Raw genomic sequence first — 19,955 nt, forward strand, 5'->3', positions numbered from 1 at the left:
TTCAAAACGTCATTTACAAATAGAAAAATAGTTTCCCCTTAAGAGTGGTTTATTCAAGAGATAAAGATAGAGTAGTACTTCAGTGTTGCTATCTGGCAGATATCCTTTCCATTTTGGGAGGGAGAGAGAGAAGCGGGAGGAAACTGAAGTAAAAAACAACTCCCAAATCTCCCACCCTAACCCAAATACAGAGATATTATACATTCGAAGTATTTTATTTTTATAGGGAAAAATAAGACAGCCCACTTACAGCTTTTATTGTAAATGTGATTACATTAGTCAGTTTTTGTAAGCTAGCCTGACAAAACATCAGTGAGAATATGACACAACTCAATAAGACTCTGTATGCACTTTCATTCACAAATGTTGTGGAGAAGTGTGTTTTTGAACACACGTCCTTTCCTTTACTATTATGTCATTAAATGTCTTGGTTAATAAATGAAAAATACTATGAAAGTATTTTGTTTTGTTTAATTTAGACATTAAAACAAAAATGAATTTAAAAGATAAAAGGCAACAGTAACATTTTCTAGTTTGGTCTTTAGAGACATTTAGCATATTTAAGCACAGTGGAAATACTTTAAAATACCAAGCCATGGGAAGGGGGAAAGATAAACAACATAAAATCATAACTAAAACAAAGGCATTTGATTCAAACATTATCAAAAATATTTTGCTGTCCCCTCACCCTGTTTTCCGAGTATTCTTTCAGTTGAGGCCATAGTCACTATCCGTAACAAAACACCTTAAGTAACAAACTCCAAGACACCAACAAATACATCAAAACAAATTCCGTAATTCCAAACCAACTGTATTGGAACTTTCCATTAAAGCCAGGAATAACCAGCTATTATTATTTATTTGCCGCACTTATATTCCACGCTTCCCATCCAGGAAGGGGACTCAAGGCGGCTCACAACAGAGGCACAATTCGATGCCATAATACATATAAAATAAAGCAATATATACTTTAAAATAACATAATTAAAACATAATGCTTAAAACCATTATTTAAAATCACATAATCCAAAAAACCATATTCCAGGAGCCACTATAGACATTATTTTGAAAATATGCCAATGCATAGCTTAAACTGAAACTATATGTTATTCCTACTTTCAGCCAAGTTTCTTGGCTTTAGTGGGTTGGGAGGGCTAACGGGAGTGGTTTTTGAAAAATTGGGGACCGTCTCTGATTTAAGCATACCTCACAACCTTGTGGAGCTTGCATGTATTCCATCTTTCTTGCAATAACAGCAAACAGCATAGCATATAGTAAATATGCAGCCCTTCCATTTTACCAGCACAGCTATCTTATGAATTAAGTTAAATGAAGGAATGAATTTGTCTATCACTAATTATCAGTCTATTGTTTCTTTCACATAAGCTGCAAAAAGCTAGGTTTGTAGCAATTGGTGATAGCTGTTATTGCTGGATGCATTCAAATGACCTCTGACTTATAGCAATCCTATAATGAGTTTCTTGGTGATATTTCTTTTGGTTTTGTCTTCCTCTGAGGCTAATATAATGTGATTTGCCCAATTTCATCCAGTATGTTTCCATGGCTGAGCATGGATTTCAACACTGGTCTCCAGAGCTGAAGTACAATGCTCAAAACACTACACTGGCTCTTCTTAATGAGTCAATTATTTTCAAAAGGCCTTATTCTGCTTGGAATACTAAATAGGCAGTACAGACATATCCTATTCTCTTCAACATAATTTCTAGACCAATTGTGCTGTACACATAAATGTTGGGTACACAAAAATCTATGGTTAGTCCAATTCACATCACATGATGAGCATGTGGAAATAGCTGTCAATGTTGTGCAGGCATTGAAGATATTATTTAAGATATTTCTACCCTGCCTTTCTCCGTATACACACAATATGAACAATTAAACATAAAATTCACAAGTTAAAACATTAAAAACACATATACAATAAAAACCAACTTTTTTTTACAGTGTGGCTATACTGTTAATCTTTTATTGCTTTACTGCTAACTGCTCATTAATACTAATTAAAAGCTTTCCAGAAGCACATCTTTTACATGTTGCTTACTCTAGCAATAGATGGTTGAACAGAAGCTCTCTGAAGCTCTAGGTGCTCTTACTGCCTATTACAGGGAAAACCAGCTGATCCCTAATCCATCTAAAACCCAGGCATGTGTTTAAGAACAGACAAGCATCCCGAGCTCTGAGGATTAACTGGGAAAGAATCCCACTGGAGCATTGCAGCACACCCAAACACCTGGGAGTTACTCTGGACCGTGCTCTGACCTACAAGAAGCACTGCCTGAATATCAAGCATGAAGTGGACGCTAGAAACAATATCATACGAAAGCTGAGTGGCACAACCTGGGGATCACAACCAGATACAGTGAAGACATCTGCCCTTGCGCTATGCTACTCTGCTGCTGAGTGTGCATACCCACTTTGAAACACATCTCACCATGCTAAAATAGTGGATGTGGCTCTTAATGAGACATGCGGCATTATCACGGGGTGCCTGTGCTTACACCACTGGAGAAATTACATTGTTTATTACCACCTGACATCCGCCGGGAAGTAGCAACCAATAGTGAAAGGACCAAGGAAGTGACATCTCCAGCTCATCCCCTGTTTGGGTATCAGCCAGCACACCAACAACTTAAATCTAGAAATAGTTTTCTAAGATCAACAGAGACACTCGCTGGAACACCTCAGCAAGCAACAGTCCAAAAATGGCAAGCTCAAACCCAGAACCTCAATCGATGGCTAATACCAAATGAGAGACTCCCTCCTGGGCACACAGAAAACTGGGTGACTTGGAAGGCGCTGAACAGACTGCGCTCTGGCACCACGAGATGCAGAGCCAACCTTAAGAAATGGGGCTACAAAGTGGAATCCACAACATGCGAGTGTGGAGAAGAGCAAACCACAGACCACCTACTGCAATGCAATCTGAGCCCTGCCACATGCACAATGGAGGACCTTCTTGCAGCAACACCAGAGGCACTCCAAGTGGCCAGATACTGGTTAAAGGACATTTAATAGAATACCAAGTCTGCAAATTTTGTGTTTTGTTTGTTTGTCTGTTTTTTAATATAATACAACTGTTTTGGTTCACTTCTGAAAGGATAAATAAATAACTCTAGCAATATACTGAAAAATGAAAAGCTAAATGTTTGCTTTTGTCCAAGTACCCCATGAAATAAGTGTGCAATAGGGGCCTCATAAATCAGAAACTGCATGCTTAATTTTTAAAAATCCATTATGTGCCAGTTTTTTCTTTCCAATTTGTCTGCACGCACAACAGATATGTCTGATAATTAGTAATGCTGCAAGAGGTTTAGGGAGTAATGTGATCTGTGAGAGTGAAAAGCAAATAAATCCCTCAAGACATATGCTTCCTTCTTCCAAACCAACCCAAACAATGTCAGACACAGGGTAAAAATTAGTAACAGGGACACTGGGAAGAGCACAAAACTACATTAAATATACTGAGGGGTGGGACTAGGCTTAATTTTTTTGTGCAAAGCAGAAACATGTGATGGTTGACTGTGCCCTCCATACTCCAGCCAAATCACCAAAATAATAAATTATATTAAGGAAAGAGATCTTATGTGTCTCGTATTTCTTACCAAGAGAATAAATTTACATTGATTTGATGCATATTTATTAAATGTTTATTTATTGAATAACTTGTGACATATCTGAGATGGGATGTCTGAGACCCTTCAGACCTTTCAAAGTTCCACCTTCCAGCATCCTTTACTTTGCTGCCAGGTTGCTGGGAGTTACAGTCCAATATCTGGAAGGCCAGATAATTTCTATCTCTGTTATATATCAATCACCTGAATGTGAAAGACGGGTCATTGTCCAAGGCAAGTGAGCTCTTCATAGAATACACATATTGAAAAACCTCAAACAAATGGAAATACTCTCTACATTCAGATGGCAAGTGGCTGTAAAACAAATTTTAACAGAGTATTTAGATAGGGAGAAGGGAGTGATTTTTAAAGTTCAAAAAGATACTGATTAGTATTGGACTTTATTCTATTTTGTCCATTTTGAAAGTGACACCTGTACAAAATTTATAAACCCTAGTATGAAATCTGATCAAAACAATGATAAAGATAGTTGTCTGATCAAAACAATGATCAATACGATTCTTGATGTATCATGATAGCCAAAACTAACAAAATGAATTTCAACAAGGATAATTGTAAGATATTACACTTAGGCAGCAAAATGAAATGCAAAGATGCCGAAAGCTTGACAACAGTACATGTGAAAAAGATCTTGGAGTCTTCATAGACAAGTTGAACATGAGACAACAGTGTGATGCAGCAGCTAAAAAGCCAATGGGATTTTGGGCTGCATCAAAAGGACTATGGTGGCTAGATCAATGGAAGTCATGGGGCCCCTCTATTCTGCTTTGGTCAGACCTCATGTGGAATATTGTGTCCAATTCTGGGCACCACAATTTGAGATATTGACAAGCTGGAAGGTGTTCAGAGGACAGCAACTAAAATGATCAGAGGAATGCAGACCATGCTCTATAAGGAGCATCTTAAAGAGTTGCATATGTTTAGTCTGCAGGAGAGAAGGTTGCGAGAAGACATAATAGCCATGAACGCTCTAGCTGGAGGTCAGCTGCGACCAGAAGTGCTGTAAAATTTGAAGAGGCACAAATGGAGGGTGAAAGAGAGAAACATGCCAAGAGGAAAGCGCGACAAGCCGACCGCGACCGCCTCCCACCTGGAAACCAAGGCCCTCACTGCGGGAGAACATGCAGGTCAAGAATTGGGCTCCACAGTCACCTACGTACCCACCGCCATGACATCGCACTTGGAGGACAATCTTACTCAGATAATGAGGGATTGCTTAAGTAAGTAAGTATAAATATGTGAAATGGCATAAGGAGGAGGGAACAGGCTTGTTTTTTGCTGCCCTGGAGACTAGGGCCCCTTCTACACAGCTGAATAAAATCCCACATTTTCTGCTTTGAACTGGAATATATGGCAGTGTGGACGCAGATAACCCAGTTCAAAGCAGATATTGCGGGATTTCCTGCCTTGATATTCTGGGTTACATGGTTGGGTGGAAGGGCCCTAAGACTTACAGCAATGCGTTCAAATTACAAGAAAGGAGTTTCTACCTGAACATTATGAAGAACTTCCTGGCTGTGAGAGCTGTTCCGTGGCAGAATCTCCTTACTTGGGAGGCTTTTAAACAGAGGCTAGTAGCCATCTGTCAGGGTACTCTGTGCTTTTACTGCATGGCAGGGAGTTTGTTTAGATGGCCCATGTGCTCTCTTCCAACTGTATTTTTTTATTCTATTATTCTATGTATATTTCATGTACAATGAAGTGGTGCGCCTGAGACATGACAAAGGAAAATATATTGTTTCACAGATAAGGGGGAAAGAGTAAGACAGCAAGGAAAGTTAAGAGTAGATTCTTATAAACATCTACCTTTCAAGTTGGTCAAAGTAGCAAATTGCTCCTAACATTTTTATTTTATTTTGGCTTTTCAAAATGAATCCATAATAGTCTTACAATCAGTTAAAGATAAATATAATTTATAACAAAAATGATCAATACCAGACATCAACACCAGGGATGGAAAACCTCCTTATATCCAGAGGAAAAATTCTAATTTGGGAATGAGCTCAGAGGGAGGGAGCGAGGGCAGGGTAAGTAAGACCAAAAGAAGATGAGGCCAACTGTACTACCACATACAGAAAGCAAAGCCAAGCCCACGTCTTCGTATGATTGCCCACAATTGATCTTCAGGGCAATAACGTGCATTAATGCCAAGTATAGTCCACTTATATGCACTTAGGGATATTTGAAGAGCAGGGCAGTGAAACTCTGGATCTGAGTTGACTGGAGATAACTGCCAGAGTTTCCTTGTACAACACCAGGAAGGAGATGGACTTGGGCCTGATAGGAAGCCTGCAGTCTGGATGGGGACTTGCATTAGCTAATCTGCTCTGTGCTCTAATTCTGAAGGTGAAAACACTGTTTTGAAATATCTGTTGTCTCTCTAGAATGCTCCCAATGGTGATGGCTAGGGAATTCATTTCAAAACTCTTAATCTGAGTTGTGTAAACCAAGGAAGCACAGAATTGTTGTGCATGGCTGAACAAAGGTACATCCAACTCTGTCACCTCTTGACAATGGGAAGAACATCACAACAAGAAGAAGACCAGCCTGTCTCCTGTCAGCCAGTGAAGGAGTAGCTAACTGAATAACACTCAAAATTCTAGCTGCTTTGTAATCATTAATGCTGCTGCTGCTCCAAATTGATAGTGCGATACAAGATCCCTGATCACAATACTTTCTACAAGTTGATTATCCCTTATCCAAAATGCTTGGAACCAAAAGTATTTTGGATTTTTTTTTCAAATCCTGCATTTCCATGTTTACATAATCTTAGAGGTAGGACCCAAGTCTAAACATGTAATTTACTACTGTTTCATGTACACCTTACACACAGAGACTCAAGGTAATTTTATAGAAAATATTTACAACAATTTTGTGCACGACACAAAGCTTATGCATATTGCACCCTCAGAACACAAGGTTCCAAGAATCTCAGTCACGTATGTAGGGAAATTTGGATTTTGAAGTGTTTTGGATTTTGGAATTTGGGTTGCTCAAGTTGTACTGGAAATTTGGAAATAGTTATCAAGCACGGTTGGTGGGGGATCTGAAAGAGGGCCTTCTCTGTGGCTGCTTCTTGTCTCTGGAACTCCTTACCTAGGGAAGCCAGAATATCCTCCCCCCCCCCTCCCTTCCTGCTGTCCCTCTGGTAACAAGCTGAAACCTTTCTATTTCAGCAGGCTTTATAAGAAAAAAATTGTTGAACATGCATTGGGAGTAATGTGTAGTACTTTCTTTATGTTAATATGTTTTTAATTGCTTTAACTATTTTCAATAGTTTCTATGTTTAATTCTATTTTAATGTGTGTATGCTTTTTAAAGTTTTTTAATTGTATATATTAATGTTGTGTATTGTATTGTTTTTAATGCTGTGTTTGGTCTCTTTTTATAGAGAAACAGTGAGAGGATAACAATGATATAATTGTAGCCACTGCTTGGCAACACTGGCACATGTTTCAGAAAGCAGGTCAGCATCAACCTTTCAAGGGAAGGAGATTAATGAGAGACTCCCCCTAGAGCAGTGGTTCTCAATCTTTAGTTCTCCAGGTGTTTTGGACTTCAACTCCCAGAAATCTCAGCCAGCTTACCAGCTGTTATGAATTGTAGAAGCCGAAGGCCAAAACACTTGGAGGACCAAAGATTGAGAACCATGGCTCTAAAGAGCCCAGGATGGCCTCATCCCTGCTTGCCTTTTGCAAGCCACTGAAAATGGACTTCTGCCATCAGGCATTTAGGAAATGATATGGGGCAGGCTGCTAGGGATGGTATGAGTGGGATTTGAGGGAAATGTGCAGTTTTTTAACTGTAATTTTAATTGTATTTTAATTTTTATGCTTTGTGACACAAAGATATAATTGTTTTTTAATGTTTGTATTTATATTTGCATGCATTTGCTTTGTTCTTAATTTATAATGTGTAATGTTTGCTCATAGCCACCTTAAGTCCGTATATCAGGGGGAATGGCAAAATAAAAATAAAGGAAATTAAATAAATATGACTAATGGGTAACCAGTAAAATCCAAATTAGAAAGCAAAATGTGTAAGTTCTGATAAGCAACAAGGGAAAATATTTCCACATTAAGAAGAAAGTGCAAGTTCTTTCCATAGACACATTAAGAGTTCAGTTGGCAATATTATGAAAAGCCAATTTTTAAAGAATAAAAAAACCCTAAAATCAGATTTTCAAAAAAATCAAAAGCAACTGAGTGATAAATGCCTAACTTCTATAAAACTTAACTCCCTTAAATAAAATAAAATGCCTGGGTGCAATAAAGGTATTCTGGTTGATTACGATTTTATCTACGCCTCTAATAAAATATCTAAAGGTGCAACACAAGCTTGTTCTGAACTGTATTGAGCAGAAAATCAGACACAGACATGCCAAAGACAGACCCAACCCCAAATGAAGCTGTTTAAACAAGCCTAATATTAAGCTTCAGAGCCTTAGAATGAAAGCTTTGTTCTGTTAGGGATGTGCCGAAGTTAACTGACAGAGATTTCATCAGAGATAGAACACTGGCTTATATGACACAGATTTGGCTTAAGGAGTGAAAGCCCCATTCAGTTCTGCTTCTCTCCCCCCTGCCCCATCACTTGATCAAAATCTTTGAAGTATTTTTACAAAGCAAGGTGTATGACACGCAAGGATAAACCCTTGAGTTCGTAAGATTTTTTCTCCAAAATTGTTATATAATAAATTTATAAGCTACTCCAAATGCTACCCCTGACTTAAAACGGAAAAACTATTTCAAATACCAATGATTTACAATACAATGAACTTCAGTATAATGTCTCTGGTAGGAGCTGCCATAATGGCATCAAAATGGCTAAAACTACACATAAAACATGTTGAGGTGTCTAAGGAGATTAAGAAAAATACTTCTTGGCACCAAAGAGGAATCTGTGCCAGATGAATTTCTCTGCAAAGAACATCCTAGATATTAGACTTTTGTGACTGACAAAAGCCATGTTCCTAGTCATCATCCACCTAGTTTCAGAAAGAAAATGGGGTAAAGGAGACACTGTTGAGATCATTTGGTAGAGGGCAATGGCTGAGTTACCTCGTTCCCAAGATGCAGAAAGTCTGTCTTCAATGAACTACCTAGCAACTTATTAAGTAACAGGTTCTCAATAGTCCAAGAGAACGTAAACTTTGTTTTAGGTTCTCTTATCTAAACCTATCTAAACTTTGATACTCCAGGAGACATGTTATATATAGAAATCCATATCTCATTTAACAACAGATGTCTCTAATTACTCTATCCACAAACCCCCACCCTCCTAACCCTACCTTGCAAGTTGCCTGGTGCAGCTGTATGAACTATATCGAGTAAAACACAAAATCAAAGCTTGCTACAATGGTATCTATCCATATGCAAGAACTTTAGAAAACTCCATCATCAAAATATTTCTGGCTTTAAATAATTTCTTTAATTAAATGTTAGTTTGTGACTGTATTTGATCTTTGAATACATACATATTATCTTTTGAGTAATATTTGATCTATTGGTTGATCTTTTTTTTTTTACTACTGAAATATCCACACAGTGAAAACAGGAGGGTCATACTCAAGGGTGTTAGACCACATCACTTGGTTTGCAAACAGAAATGGATAAATGCTGGAAATCAACTACATTCGAATAAGTGACTCCCCATCTGACATAAATGCTCATGAATGAAGCATTTATATTGTAAATTTAAAGTATGTGATTAAATCAAGTGAAAGCTTGTGTCAAATAAATTATCACCTTGTTGCTTTTTCTTCTGGAATGCAAACTATACTAGATAAACTCAGTCATTTGTGAAAGAGGAAAACAGTATTACTCATTGACTAGCATACTTTTAATTTGTCTGCTTTTACCTACCATGAGGCGATTTACAAATGCAAATTCCAATAGAGTGTATATAACAAGGCATTCATCCCTACTGCCAAAAGTGTGTGTGGGACAATTACATTTGTCCAGCCAAGATGTTCCATAAAAAGCTCAAACACATTTTTGGATGGTGCATTCAATTTCTAGCAAACTCATACTTTTCTTAGAAAGTAAAAACATATCAATTGTGGTCTATTCATAATTATAACCAAATCTGCCAATTTGCCCATATAATATTATAATACATTTTCTTGGAGCAATGGCCAGGCTTTAGACCCTTGGATTTATCCACAAAGCACTTTATATTCCAATACTGTGGAAATAACATGATTTGCATTTCCATACAAAATTAGGAAGTCATTTTAATCTATACAAAAAAAAGTATGTGTATCATAATACAAATCTACAGAAAATTGTACATATTAGAAGGTCATGAATAGCACATTATGGCTTTTTAAGGTAACAACATTAAGAATAATAAGGTGTTGTCTTTCTCCTGCAAGTTGGCAAAACTTGCTTCGTGTTTACGTTTTTCCATAAGGACTGAGCTTTATATGCACAATTTTACACGCACAACCTTACTGCAGAAAGCTGCTAAAATACAAAAACACAACATTTGCTGGAAATAGTGACTCTCTACCAAAACAAAGAAACCAAAGAATTGCATTTTGAAAAAAATGGCTTGTTATGGAAACAAGGATTGATAGAGCGTTAGTTGAGACACCTTTTCCCTCATGATAACTCTTCAAGGAGTGAATTTCCCTTCCTAGGGCTAGATGTGTTTCACTTACTGTTGTCTCACCCATGTTCTTAACTGTGAGTTGTTTCTAAGTCAGATGTTTGTAACTCAGGAACTGCCTGTAGTTCCACTTCGTTTATTTTAAATAAAAACTCAATAGCAGGAAGGAAAAGTGGTGTCTAAAAATGTAGCTTTTAAAAAATTATTAAATGAAATTCTTATAGGTGAAACAGCCGTGTATGTGAAGCATGTGGGCAGCTGAACCTGTCTGTCAATATCATGCCTTTTAGTGTGCTTTGAGAACTTCATATTTATTTGCTTAAAATAAACAGGAATAGAGAATAACTTCCTTATTCTCACAGGGACAGAAAGTGAGGCGAAATCTTCTGAACAGGGGCACAAAGAGCAAAACAAAGACCACTTGCTGTCCAAAACATACACGCACGCACAGACACACATATATATGGCTGGAGTTGCACTTAAGAAATGTACCTGCTCCAACTTACATACAAATTCAACTTAAGAACAAACCTATAGAACCTATCTTGTTATAATACAGACAGCTTGGGGACTGTCTGTATTTGAAATATCTTTATGGGATGAATGCCTCAGTTCAATTCTCACTGGAACATTAACTACATTACACCATACTACATAGGCATATGCACAGGTGACAACAGAAGTGACCCAAGATTACTACTATAGAATTGTAGTAACTAGCAGCCATAATTTCAAATACTCATCCCTTCATACATTTTCACAAATTTAAGCTTTTCCCATAAGCAAACTCCCCAAGGAGGAAAGTGATGTAACTTGATAACCTAAGTAAGACCCACAGTTCTATGAAGATGCCACACATTTTGCAGACTTATCTTAAGCACATTTTTACAGATTGGTTTTGCTATTGTTTTCTGTCTGTCCTATTGGTTTCAATGTTTTGATAATTCTGGATTTTGTACTGTTTTAAAAACTATTAGCTATTTCCTGTCATTGCTTAGAAAGAAAAGAGGACTATCAGTACCATTACCATTATACAGTTCTTCTCAATTTATTAAGATACATGAGATTAGTAACGCTTATTTTGAAATGAACAGATTGGATTGTAAAACTGAAATCTAAGTGCATTCAGACATTGGTGCATAGCTCTTGATTTTTTATTTTATTTTAAAGATCATAACACAACGAAGATGTACTGAGTGACAAAATGTGAACCTTCGTTGTGGGTCTGCTTTAACCTGCAATTTTATATGCCACTAATGTCAATGCTAAAAAGCAGATTTCTTTTTTTTTTAAGAGAAAAACAAGGAGGTTTTTGCTGACTGTGATGGGGATTTCTGATAGCAGAATCTCTTCAAAGGTGGCATCCTTTGCAATGATAAACAATGAGCCTTCAGAAACAAAGCATGAAACCCCTTAAGACATGTTATACACCCAGTTTTAGAAACACCTTTCAAGAACATACAGAAGCATTTTCTCCAATATAGGCAGTCCCCAAGTTATAAACATCTGACAACTCATAGTCAAGAACAGGAGTGAGAAAATAGGAAGTGAGAAAAATCTACCCTTAGAAGGGCAATTTACTCCTAAAAGAGTTATCATGGGGAATGATGTCTCCATTAAAGCTTTCTCACCAATCCTTGATTGCACCACAAGCCAAATTTTTCAAAATCCAATAACCACAGGGACAGAAATTGAAGGGAACTCTCCTGAAAAGAGGCAGAGATAGCCTCTATTCAGAAGAGATAGCCTCTATCCAGAACACACACACACACACACACACACACACAAATATGGCTAGAGTTACACTTAAAATGTACCTGTTCCAACTTACATAAAATTCCATTTAAGAACAAACATACATAATTAATCTTGTTCGTAACTTGGGGACTGCCTGTATCTGCAAGCCAATATTTTACAGGAAATAAAACTACAACCACCAAACACCATTTGTCTCATTCTCTTCTGCCAAAGCTCTTATATGTTTTGTTTTGGGTTTTTTTGTTATACAAGAACAACCCCAACTCTGCAGATACTGGGATTATAATCTAATTAACAATGTTTCCTAAATGCAGTGCTTCAGATCAAGAGGGGCACTGCACTTCTTTATTCTTTTCCTTCCAAGAAAATTCCACAGAAATGAACAACTTTTTGTCTTCCAAATGTTATTGGATTGTAACTAGCAGCCCTTACTAGCATAGCTAATAAGAAAGGAGTTGCAGTAGAAAATAATCTGGAAAACCACAAGTCACCCAGCCCTACTTTATTGTAACACATTAACAATCTGGAAACATGTGATCCTTATTCACATTAGAAATTTCATCCCAAAACACTTTTTTTAAGCCCATTGGAATAAGTCTATTAATAATCATTATGAAGGATAAGACAATTGGCCTCTTTGGACCAAAGTTCTGTTCATCAGTGGCCAATCAATTGTTTACAAGAAATCCACTACACAATCATAAATGTAGCAGTGAATTTCATGGAGTTTCTTTAAGCAATGAATCTCAGGGGTGGCTTTACTAGTTACTTCCTCTGAAATATAGCGTACAGCACCTAATATCCTGAAATGACTGGCTTGGCCTTGAAGGAGTTTGGGGGGGGGGGTGACAGCCAACGGCCAACAACTCTGGCGTGGGCTGGTCCATGAGGTCACGAAGAGTCCGAAGCCACTGAACGAATGAACAACAACACCTAATATCCACTGATGATTTACCATCCAAGTACTGACTAGGAATGCTTCTGCTTAGCTTCCAAGATCAGATAGGATCTGGCACTCACAGAATATTTAGACAAGTGGTTCTCAACCTGTGGGTCCCCAGATGCTTTGGCCTTCAATTCCCAGAAATCCTAACAGCTGGTAACCTGTCTGAGATTTCTGGGAGTTGTATACCAAAACAGCTGGGGACCAACAGGTTGAGAACCACTGATTTAGACACTTCACTGATGTCTATATCCTTTACTATTATCCAATTCCATTTGAAAGCCACCCAGGTTGACAGTTATCTATGTATCTTTTACTGATGAATTCCACTTATGATTGTTCATTAAATGCTTCTGAATCTCGTATTATTCATCTTCATTGGATATGGGTTGCTAGATAGTAATATTATGTAAGGGAACAAGTATCTCACTTTTCACTTTCCTCATATGATGCATAATTTAAACTGACATTTCTGACCTCTAAGAAACGCTAAGGTAAACCTATCATGATATTTTCTTGGCAGTATTTGTTCAGAGGGGGTTTGACTTTGCCTTCCTCTGAGGGCTTCCATGGCAAACCAGAAATTCAAATGCTGACCTCTAGTCATAAACCAACACTCAAAAGCACTTCACCAAACTGGTTCTTGTGAGGTGGGGGGGAGGACCAACAATGGAAAACTATGGGAATAAAATACTTCTGCCTTGTCCCTCTCTATCTACCTTCTAGAACAGTGGTTCTCAACCTGTGGGTCCCCAGATGTTTTGGCCTTCAACTCCCAGAAGTCCTAACAGCTGGTAAACTGGCTGGAATTTCTGAGAGTTGTAGGCCAAAACACCTGGGGAACAACAGGTTGAGAACCAATGTTCTAGAACAGGGGTCCTCAAAACTATGGCCCGGGGGCCGGATGCAGCCCTCTAAGGTCATTTACCCAGCCCTCGCTCAGGGAAAACCTAAGTCTGTAATGACTTGAAAGCACACAACAACAACAATCCTATCTCATCAGCCAAAAGCAGGCCCACACTTCCCATTGAAATACTAATAAATTTATATTTGTTAAAATTGTTCTTCATTTTAATTATTGTATTGGTTTTAAGTGGTTTTTGCACTACAAATAAGATATGTGCAGTGTGCATAGGAATTCATTCATGTTTTTTTCAAATTATAATCCGGCCCTCCAACAGTTTGAGGGACTGTGACCTGGCCCTCTGTTTAAAAAGTTTGAGGACCCCTGTTCTAGAATAATCCTGACATATAATTTCAGGAAATTTGCTGAAATATCGCTTGATGGCTTGTACCAATTCCATCTATTTTAAAGCATTGTGGGGTCTTGAAATTGAAGAGAAAACATTTCAGAATATGCAACATCTGTTGTTCGTAATACAGCCTGAATAGGCCAATCTTCATTTTTATATGCTGGTGAAGATTAAAAATAGAAGATTAGAAAAATATAGCTCAGAAAAGAAAACTATTAATTTCATCCTGAGGGTCCTTCCCAATTACTGTGAGCTTTTCTTCCTGAAAGTTGAGTGATTTCCTTGTCTGGATGACACTATGGAGGCATATGCATTTAGAATACATCCTTTCTTTTATTATTCTGTACATTTTGTATGCTTCCAACTATAGCCTTTTGATGACTTCTCAAATTGGGAAAAACAGAGTAGTAGATCATTCGGCATCTTGCAATTCCTTTTTTTTTAAAAATATTTAAACTGAATAAATGTATAACTATTGTCTGAATAAAGTATACATTCACATTTAATATATTCAATCATAATACTTTTTCAAATGAACAAGCCGTGTTGTACATCACACGCATTAGGTTTCTAAAGTAACAATGATTACATCTACAAAAGACTATTTATACATCAAAATGCCCCAATATATTTTTTCCAGGGAGGAACTCCGTCCCAAAACCCAGTTCTTCCATGGTTTTGAATTTTCAGGAAATCTGCATCTGAATGTCCATATTAACAAGGACCCCTTCCACACAGCTGAATAAAATCCCAATAATCTGCTTCAAGCTGGAATATATGGCAGTGTGGACTCAGATATCCCAGTTCAAAGCAGATATTGTGAGATTTTCCGACTTGATATTCTGGGTTATATGGCTATGTGGAAGGGCCCAAGAAGGTACATAATGAGGGAAGCGTAAAATGTATTTTTCACATGATAAAAAATCATTTGAGGTAAATTTGACAGGTGCTGGTTTGTAAATATGGAATTGAGAATTCATGGTAAAATTACGATAATTTATTATTCCCCTATAGATCTTTAAGTGACTTCATAAGAAACATCATCAAGAGACTATTCCATATGAATAAACTGCCCTGCATCAGCATCAGCTCTGTCAATGTACAAGATGTTCTCAAGAGCAAGGCTTCTTACCTTCTTTGAAAATAAATTAACAAATGTGTCTGCACATAAGGAACTGGTTTGTGACTGGCTCCTTCTTTGATGATGTCTTTGTTGAGACAGCAAGGGGGAATTAAGAGTCATCAGACTGACAGTGCTTTACAAGTGAAACCAAACAATAAAAAACCAGGCTATTTAAGGTGAACCCAAACCTCACTTAGAATGTATGATTACTTTCAAAGGTTAACATATGATTTCCTTTTCGGAGGAGAAATTTGTGTTGAACGTTATCTCCTGTATTTGAAAATGTTTTGATTTTTATTATTACTTTGAAATATTTCTATCTGCATATACCCACAAAATAAGATATCTTAAAGATGGGCCCCAAGCCTTAAAACGCCATTTATTGCTGTTTCACATATACTTTATCCACTGTATACCAGATTTTAAATAACTTTGTGAATTAAACAAAGATTGCATTACTGAACCACCAGAAAGCAAAAGTGTCATTATTATAGTACAGGACAAAATGTTTTTAACATGATATAGTTTTAAAGTCTAGGTTTTCTTTTCGAAACCTATAGTGAGAGTAGCATTTTTGTAAATAGCTTTTAAATAGTGATAAATTTAAATTTATATCATAACCTAATGTAAGCATTCACATGGATGAATGATTTTAAGGTAACTACTATAGAACAGGACAAAATGTTTTGAACATGATATAGTTTTAAGGTCTAGGTCAGGCATGGGCAAATTTTGGCCCTCCAGGTGTTTTAGACTTCAACTCCCACAATTCCTAACAGCCAGTAGGCTGTTAGGAATTGTGGGAGTTGAAGTCTAAAACCTAGAATTGTAGGAGTTGAAGTCCAGAACACCTGGAGGGCAAAGTTTGCCCATGCCAGGTCTAGGTTATCTTTTTGAAACCTACAATCAGAGTAGGGTTTTAAATGGTGTTAAATTTAAATTTATATCCTAACCCAGTGGTTCTCAACCTGGGGTCCCCAGATGTTTTTTGCCTTCAACTCCCAGAAATCCTAACAGCTGACAAACTGGCTGGGATTTCTGGGAATTGAAGGCCATAAACATCTGGGGACCCCAGGTTGAGAACCACTGTCCTAACCTAATGTAAACAATGTACTGATGTGGATGAATGACTGTAAGGTGGAATGCTTTGAATGCAATTTTCCTGCTTCTTGGCAGGGGGTTGGACTGGATGGCCCATGAGTTCTCTTCCAACTTTATGATTCTACACTGGTCGTGGACTGTAAATATAAGATTTTGATTTGATTTGTCTATTTCAGCCATCCATGTGGACCATTTTGGAATTTAGGGCAAGAGATGCTCAAACTGTACATCTTGTTGACAAAATATGTAACATCCATTTAAACGTGCTTTTGAAGACATCGGTCTCTCAGAGTCAGTTCTGTGATACAATACAGAGAGAAAAGGAACTGGCAGGCCTTCAAAGGCCTCTCCCCTCTCTCACACACACACACACAGAAACACACCAACGCATGGGCACAAAAGGACCCCTCCCCTCGTCTGCAAAAACACACACCAATAAATGACTGAATAAAGATCAGATGTCCCTCTCATCTTCCTGGATGGTTTCTGAACCCTAGCATTGACACCCCTCAATGGCGAACCATCTCTATAAATAAATGGCCGAATAAACATCACCTTCTTCGATGGCGCCTAAGCCCCAGCCAATGAGCCACCCCAACAGGAGGCGAATAAATGACTACATAAACAAACGCTAAGGTGATGCTCTCTCCTTCCCCGATGGGGCCTAAGCCCTAGCCACTGAGCCACCCCAATAGGGGGCGAGCCCCCTTCCTGCTCCCCAGTCCCCCAGAGGCAGGCAGGCAGGCAAACACACCCGACCAAGGCACGTCCGCCATACCTTCCCAGGACGCCGCACCTCAGAAGGAAGGCGCGCCGCCTCATTCCAGCCATGGCTGCTGCTGAGGAAGGAGCCACACAACAGGAGCTTCGAGGAAGGGCTGAAGGATGGCATGGGCCTCCCCTGGGGAGGGATAGATGGGGGACGGGGAAATGGGGGGGGGGGACTTGCTTCCTCTTCCCCCCACCCTTCCCCCAATAATCTTGGCCTCCTTCTCCTCCTCCTCCTTTTTCTCCACTACCCTGTGAGGAAGGCTCCCCAATATCGCAGCCGCCATGTTGGCGAAGGCTCTGTTTCTTTCCCCCCTCCCGCTCCCTCCCTCCCCCCTCCCTCCGCTCGCGCTCACCTTGGGCCCCCCGCTGGCCCCCCAGCAGCACCAGCACCAGCACGGCCAGCCCGAGGCAGGTAGGGAAGAAAGGGCGCGGGGCGGGAGGAGCAGCAGGAGTGGCGGCGGCGTTGGCGCGAGCCGGGCCCCCCGCCATGGCAACGGCGGCCTCGCGGCAACCTCCCCTTCCTCGCTCGCTCGCTCCGACAACAGCGGCTCCAGCAGCAGCTGAGGCGACGCACGGCCGAGACCGCTGCTGCGCGAGACAAATCAGGCACACAAGACAAGCCAGCGAGAACTGGAGGGGAGGGGGGAGGAGGAGTGGGAAGAGCCTGCCGGGCTTTAAAGGGGAGGCGGCGCTTGGCGCTTAAAGGGGAACACAGGCAGCCGGTGTCCGCTAGGCATGGATGTCGGCGGACAAAAAAAGACGCGCGTGCCTTAGATCAGGAGATCAAAGAAGTGGACCCTGATACCAAAAAAAAAAAAAAAAAAAAAAAAAAAAACAAAAGGCGGTTTCCTGCCTTCTGTGTTCTCCAGGAAGGGACTTTCTTGGGGCCCTTCCACACAGCCCTGTATCCCAGGATAGCAAGGCAGAAAGCCCCACATTATCTGCGTGTGGACTGAGGGTCCTTCCACACAACCCTATATCCCAGAATATCAAGGCAGAAAACCCCACATTATCTGCTTTGAACTGGGTTGTCTGAGTCTACACTCAGATAATGTGGGATTTTCTGCCTTGCTGTCCTGGGATATAGGGCTGTGTGGAAGAGCCCTCAAGAGTCTTAGTTTTTAGGCCTGTTCCTGGGGTTATTTGGGGTGCTGATTCAAAAAATTGCATTGGATGGACCCCATCAGCTCTGGTTTCTTAGGTCCCTTCCACACAGCCCTATATGCCAGAATATCAAGGCGGAAAATCCCACATTATCTTTGAATTTGATTTTCCTGCTTCTTGGCTGGATGGCCCGTGAGGTCTCTTCCAATTCTATGATCTGAGTGTAGACTCAGATAACTCAGCGCAAAGCAGATCTTGTAGGATTTTCTGCCTTGATATTCTGGGATATAGGGCTGTCTGGACAGGCCCTTGAGTCATCAGACTAGTTTAGGGGTGCTTCCACAGATCTGCTTTCAACTGGGTTATCTGAGTCCACACTGCCCTATATTTCAGTTTTTTCTTTCGTGTCAGGAGCGACTTGAAAGTTGCTTCTGATGTAAGGGAATTGGCTGTCTGCAAGGACATTGCCTAGGGGACAACTGGATGTTTGATGTTTTATCAACCTTGTGGGAGGGTTCTCTCGTGTCCCCACATGGGGAGTTGGAGCTAACAGAGGGAGCTCAACCTGCTCTCCCCAGATTTGAACTGCTGACCTGTCGGTCATCAGCCCCGGCAGCACAAGGGTTTAGCCCATTGCACACTGGGGGCTCTATATATTCCAGTTCAAGACAGATAATCTGGGATTTTATTCAGCTGTGTGGAAGGGCCCTTAGATATGGTTGACACAATTTTCTAAAGGCAAGCAGATGAATGCTGGTAGATGGCATATGTTCTGTATCTCAAAAAGTAGAGCCCATAGGGGGGAAACTGGTGCTATTTGTGGGATTTCCGTGTCAAATCCACCTAGAAACAGCCCTAACTTTTGTGGCTCCAAAATGTGTGTTGGCCAGTGTAGTCTTCCTTGGCTGAGTGTAGAAAATGTGGGTAATCTTTTTCTTATTTCATTGCTATTGCACATGCCCCTCAAGAATGGGACGCAAGTTATTTAAAACAATGTAAATTAAAAACAATGCTACAGCTAAGCTAAAAGTATAACCTAGGCATGGGTAAACTTCAGCTTACCCATTCCTAACACCCTTTAGCCCTTTCCTTTACCCCTCAGCCACTTAAGTGGGAAAGGGAAAAGGAAAGGACCTCAGGGTGTTAGGAATAGTGGGAGTTGAAGTCCAAAACATCTGGAGGGCTGAAGTTTGCCCATGCCTGGTATAATCCCTAAGTGTTTGAGTGTTCGGACAGCTCTTACCAAGAAAATCCTGTGGTAGTGTTGCCATGGATTTGTAGAGCAAACAACAAAGTGACTAAATATCAACATCTATATCTATACGTAACTATGTATGTATATATGTCTGTATGAGAGAAAACTGCTAAATATAGCTTTAAAACTGTATACACTCTCTTAAAAAGCCATTACAAACCACTGCACAGCACTAAACCCAACCCTACTCAGTTTGAAAACACAGACTTTGACTGACAAAAATAACATGAAAATGTTGAAAAGAAGAGCTAGTTCTATTTGGTCCTGCTCATAAGCATTTACTTCCAGAATCACATTATGAACATTCACAGTTACAAGACCTGACTTGTAACTATTATCAAAGTGCTTTTTAACACGTGTTCATTAACGTTTGGCCCCATCA

At 39.5% G+C, this 19,955-nt stretch overlaps 1 protein-coding gene across 1 annotated transcript in view; it reads right to left on the bottom strand.

The window, feature by feature from the left end:
- Window positions 1-17,848, bottom strand: part of ACVR1B (activin A receptor type 1B) — a 37,141-nt gene extending 19,293 nt beyond the window's left edge. The window contains exon 1 of the mRNA XM_060764054.2: window positions 17,568-17,848. Within this exon, the coding sequence (XP_060620037.1) occupies window positions 17,568-17,703 (136 nt within the window). The 5' untranslated portion in view covers window positions 17,704-17,848. The remainder of the gene's footprint in view (window positions 1-17,567) is intronic.
- Between the last annotated feature and the right edge of the window lie 2,107 nt (window positions 17,849-19,955).

This window comes from Anolis sagrei, chromosome 2, assembly GCF_037176765.1.
Source record: "Anolis sagrei isolate rAnoSag1 chromosome 2, rAnoSag1.mat, whole genome shotgun sequence".
NCBI lineage: Eukaryota > Metazoa > Chordata > Lepidosauria > Squamata > Dactyloidae > Anolis > Anolis sagrei.